Source organism: Myotis davidii, unplaced genomic scaffold, assembly GCF_000327345.1.
Source record: "Myotis davidii unplaced genomic scaffold, ASM32734v1 scaffold2052, whole genome shotgun sequence".
NCBI lineage: Eukaryota > Metazoa > Chordata > Mammalia > Chiroptera > Vespertilionidae > Myotis > Myotis davidii.
In genome coordinates, this window is record NW_006283446.1 from 1,672 (window position 1) to 6,905 (window position 5,234).

General features: G+C 55.3%; 1 protein-coding gene across 1 annotated transcript; it reads left to right on the plus strand.

The window, feature by feature from the left end:
• Window positions 1-3: 3 nt before the first annotated feature.
• On the plus strand, window positions 4-2,953 carry LOC102755216 (bone marrow stromal antigen 2-like; the record flags this gene model as incomplete). Its single annotated transcript, XM_006753697.2, has 5 exons — window positions 4-159; window positions 1,886-1,943; window positions 2,207-2,288; window positions 2,409-2,578; window positions 2,777-2,953. Coding segments are annotated over 4 exons (447 nt in total), but the record flags the coding sequence as incomplete, so codon positions are not given.
• Window positions 2,954-5,234: the final 2,281 nt, after the last annotated feature.

Below are 5,234 nucleotides of genomic sequence, written 5' to 3' on the forward strand. Positions count from 1 at the left end.
GTTTTTGCTGCCAAGGCCAATAGCCCAGCTTGCAAGGATGGCCTCCGGGCTGAGCAGGAGTGTCGAAACATCACCCACCTCCTGGAGCAGGAGCTGACCCAGGCCCAGGAAGTCTTGCGGGGGACCGAGGCCCAAGCTGCCACTTGCAACCAGACTGTGGTAAGTCACTGCCCCTCCTAGAGAGGGCCCTGTGCTTGGGAGGACTCCCAGGGTCTGGGTGATTGGGGAGAGGGGGCAGTGAGGGGCAACCAGGCTGGCGGGGGTGGAGGGCGGCAGTTGGAGGTGACCAGGCTGGTAGAGGGGGCAGTTGGGGGCAACCAAGCTGGCAGCAGGGACAGTAAGGTTGAGATTGAGATAGACCTTGAATCAGGCCCTAGTCCCCTGCATGGAGAGCCTGAATTTCCCCATCAGGGTTTTGGGGAGCTCTAAACTCCCTCTGGGGTGCCAGTGTGGGACCCCAGAGCACCCAATAAGGGGCCTCAGTATCCCCAGTAGGATGTGGATGAATCTCCAAACTCCAGGACATTGGTCTAGGGCACCTGGGAACTCCCCCTGGGCACAGTCTTAGGGAAGCAGAAATCCTTCTGGGGGTTGGGATGGGGAGCCCACCAGACTCTGAAGAAGGCAACAATCTTTTTTTATTTATTATTTAGTTTTTATTTATTGACTAGAGGCCCAGTGCACGAAATGTGTGCATGGCGTGGGGGGAGGGGAGGGTCCCTTCAACCCAGCCTGCACCCTCTCCAATCCGGGACCTCTCGGGGGATGTCCTGGTGCTGGTTTAGGCACAATCCTGGGGATCAGGCCTAAACCAGCAGTCAGACATCTCTCATCATCCTGGACTAGTGGCTCCTAAATGCTCACCTGCCTGCTGGCCTCATCGCCCCTAAGTGCCACCCCTGCTGGCCTGGTCACCCACAACTGCCCCCCACACCCCGTCAACCTGGTTGCTCCTAACTGCCCCTCCCTGCTGGCCTGGTTGCCCCTTACTGTCCCTGCTGCGAGCTTGGTTGCCCCCAACTTCTCCCTCTGCCTGCCTGGTCACCTCCAACTGCCCCCCCTTCCAGCCTGGTCACCCCTCACTGCCCTGCCCCTGCCACCGGGTCACCCCCAACTGCCCCCCTGCAGACCTGGTCACCCCATGCACCCTGCTGCTCAGTCGTTTGGTTGCCCCTCACTATCCCCCTTGGTGGCCTAGTCGCCCCATGCAGGCTTTTTTGTAGTCCTTTTGGTTTCGATGGCCACTTAGGCTTTTATTATTATAGATTAGAGGGAGATAAGAATGTGAGAGGAACATTGATTTGTTTTTCCACTTATTGATGCATTCATTGGTTAATTCTTAGCATGTGCACTGACCATGGATTGAACCCACAACGTTGGCATATTGGGATGACGATCTAACCAACGGAGCTATGTGGCCCGGGCAAGGCAGGGGCTCTTGGTACTTCCACTGCATCCCTGAGAGGCAACATTTTAACTGGGCCTTGATGTGGGGGTCCTTGAAAGTCCCACTGGACATCTAACTTGGGTACAGAAATACCACAGTGTTCCGGGTTTCAGGGGACATCTAACTCTTCTTGGGCAATAGTCCAGGGGATCTGGACATTTCTCCTAGGCTTTGGGCCAAGAGAGCCTCCAAATTCCTAGGGGGGGGACTTGAAACTCGAATTTTGAAAGTCACATCCTGGGAGAGTGGGAGGCTGTGGCTATTCTTCAGGGTGGGGGACAGGTTCAGAGAGGGTTGGCAGGAACCCTGAAGGGGTTTGGGTCTGAGCCCCTCTGACTCCAGGGCCTGGAGAGGGGGTCAGGGCCCAGGGACAGCAGCCAAGCCCACCAGGGACAAGAACCCCAGTTTGCTACACCCTTACTCTTCCCGGCATCCCAGGAGACCCTGAAGATTTCCCTGGAAAAGCAACAGGAGCTCTTCCTACAGAAGCTTCAAGGTGAGAAAAACACAGGCCCAGGTCACAGTCAGGGAGTTTGTAGGAGCCGGTCAGGTATTGAAGAGGAGGGAGGGGTGGGCCTCAGGATTGGGGTCCAGCGAGGACAGGACCAGAGCCAATAGAAGTAGGAAGGGGCAGGCAAGCCAGACTTCCAAGGTGCACTGGCTCAAAAGCAGGCCGGCTAGAGGCGGGGTCCTTCCGGGGGTGGGGACAGATGAGGGGCGTGGCTATGGTGCTGACACACACTCTCTGTCCCTCCTTAGAGGAGATCAAGACATTGAATCAGTCCCTGCAAAACAAATCCTTGGAGCTGCAGAAGAAATCCGCGGAGCTGGAGCAACTAAGGTCAGGACACCCACCCACCCCAAGCCACGCCCCTTCCTCCTTCCACCCCCAAGACCTAGGATCCCCTTGGCTCTGAAAATTCCCATTGCCCTGGGGACAACGTCCCCATCTCCTCCTCAGAAAAGAGAATGAGGACTTGGTCTTCAGCAAGGGCCCCACCAACGCCAAGGGCCCCACCAACGGCAAGGGCCCTCCCAACTCTGGGATCACCCTCTGTCTCTCCGTGGCCGCCGTGCTCCTGCCCCTGAGCCTCCTGGCTCTGCTGGCCTGAGGTCCCAGGAAGCCTGCTGGTGAGGAGGGGGCTGGAGAAGGATGGGAGGAGGTAGGGACAGTCAGGGCCTGGGGTGGTGGCCTGCCTGCAGGGAGGGGGCTGGCGCTGGAGAGAGAGGAATCGCAGTGAGGAGCTGTGGGGCAGAAATAGAACAGTGGGGACCAGATATGTTATCCTATTAACCCTGTCTGTTAACTGACTGTTCTCTTCCAATTAGGCGGGTTCCACCCTGGCTGAGAGCTATTTGCCCAGGGACATGGGGATTAACCTCAGAATGCAGTCCAGGCTCCTTTTCTGAGTTTCCTGTCATCTTGGAAAGATAACAACCTGGTCCCAGAGCCGCTCGCTCCCATTCGGCCTGCAATCCATCCTAATAAACTCTCATAGGATTCAACCCTGTCTCTGCTTAATAATTGACTCAAGGAGTGACAGGCACCCAGGTCCATCTGTGTCAGTTTCAGAGGGAGGGGTCCAGGGAGGAGTGGGGTGAGGCTCATGGAGGGGTTGGGGCGAGTTCTGTCTGACTCCGCCTTGTCTCTTAGGCCACCACCTGGACTCGCCTGTTTCCCTCTGGGTTTCCCTGACCTGGCAGTTCTGAGGGGCACATGGCTGTGGGGAGGGGACGGTGAGGGGGAGGCTGGGGCAGGTGGCAGGGGGTGGTTCATGGGGCAGCCTTAGAGGTGGGGAAGCATCAAAGTTGGCCCAAGGCCGTCCGCCCCCCAACCCCCACCTCCAAGTCAGGCAGGTCATGAGGTGGGAGGGAGCATCTGTTCTTTGCTGTCATGGTTTCTGGAAGGTAACTTCTTCTCGGGTCTTTGGGTTCCTTCATCCCCTTTGGGTGAAGGAACTTACTAGTAGCTCCTGGAGGATCACTGTGTCAGTCCCAAGCACCTCGGACCCCATGATGTCTACTCCAGCCTCCTTTGTCCAGAATGTTCCCAGAAGCCCACAGGGGTTGGTCAGGCACCACCCCACTGCCTACCCAGCCCTCTTCTCTGATGGATTCACCCTAAAGGGCTGTCCACCCTTTCCCACCCCAACCTGTGCTCACTCAGGGCTCAGCATTCTAGTCTTATCTCCTCACCCAGCTCCTGAGGCTCTGGTTCCCCATCCCTTTCCATGGAAAGTGCAGGGCTGGCCCCGGTGGGTGTGGGTCAGTGGGTTGTGCATCTTCCCAAGCACCAAAAGGCTGCCAGTCCAACTCCTGGTCAAGGCACAGGCCTGGGTGGCAGGCTCCTTCCCGGGTAGGGGGCATGCAGGATTCAGCCAATCCATGGTTTGCTCTCACATAGATGTTTCTCTCTTTCCCTCTCCCTTCTCTGAAAATAAAAAAAATACATATTTTTTTAAAGTGGGGTTGGGGATTAGTTTTGGTTCTGTGCCCACCTCTCCCACATGCCCTGGAGCATACCTGGAGGGTGCCAAGGTCATGGTTCAATCCTCAGTAAGGGCACAGACAAGGGTCAGTCAGTGAGAGCATGAAAAAGTGAGAAAACAAAATGATGTTTCCCTCTCTCCCTCTCTCTCTGAAATCAATCAATCAATAAAAAGAAAAACCAATTAAAAACATACAGGCTGAAAGTGGGAGGCTGGGATTCAGACCTGGATCTGCAGACACACCCAGGGCAGGCATTTGTCACAATGTACCTCCCCCCTCCATCCCCCAAATTCTTACTCATCCTGCAGAGCCCCACCCCCAGAGAGTCTGCTTCTCCAACATGGAGGGCCAGCATCCTGAGAGACCCTTCACCCGCTCTCCTGGATCCTCACCTGCCCCCTAATTCCTTCCTTCTCTGTTATCTTAGTTTCTTCAACTTCTCCTGGAATCCCAACTATTGTCCATGTAACTTCCTGTGCATGGCAATGGGTCAGGACCCTTGTGTCTGCCCAAAATTTTTCATTGTGCTCAGGTTCTGCAGTCCCCAGATGAAGTGGTCAATAGATGCCCCTCTATGGCTCCTGCTGTCCACCAGGGATCCCCAAACACAATCCCTGCCACTGGCTCCCCTGGCCTTTTTCATATCCTCCAGGGTCTCACTAAATTTATCGGCAATTTCCAGAAAATTCTTGAAAAACCTTATAACCGTGGATTTGAACTCTATATCCACTCGTTTGCTTTCCTCCATTTCTGTCTTTTGTGACCTGATTCTTTGTGTCCGAATTTTTTATGCTTCCCTGTGTTGATAGAGTGTCTTTCTGTGCTAGGTTTCCTATAGGGCCCAGTGGCTCAGCCTCCCCCGTTACCTGAGGTGGACACTCCTGGTGCACCCCTTTGTGGGCTTTGTGCACAGTCTTGTTGTAGGTAAGCCTTTATTGTTGTAGGATCACTGGGAGGAATTGACCTCTAGGCCAATTGGCTGTGAGAATCAGCTGTGTCTGCAGTGAGAGAACTTCTGTGCTAAAGACACCCTTCTCAGGCAAGACTTGCTTCAGTGGGGATTTGGTGCTCACTGAGTCTTCCACCTGAGTGTGTCCCTTATGGACCTGAGGAGTTGGTCAGGTCCTGCAGTCCCCAGATGAGGTGGTCAATAGATCCCCCTCTATGGCTCCTGCTGTTCACCCAGGGACCCCCAAAACCATCCCTGCCACAGGCTCCCCTAGCCTTTTTTCCCCCTCCTCTCCCCTCTCCAACTCACAACACCCCACCCTCCCAAACCATTTCTCTGTGCATGGAA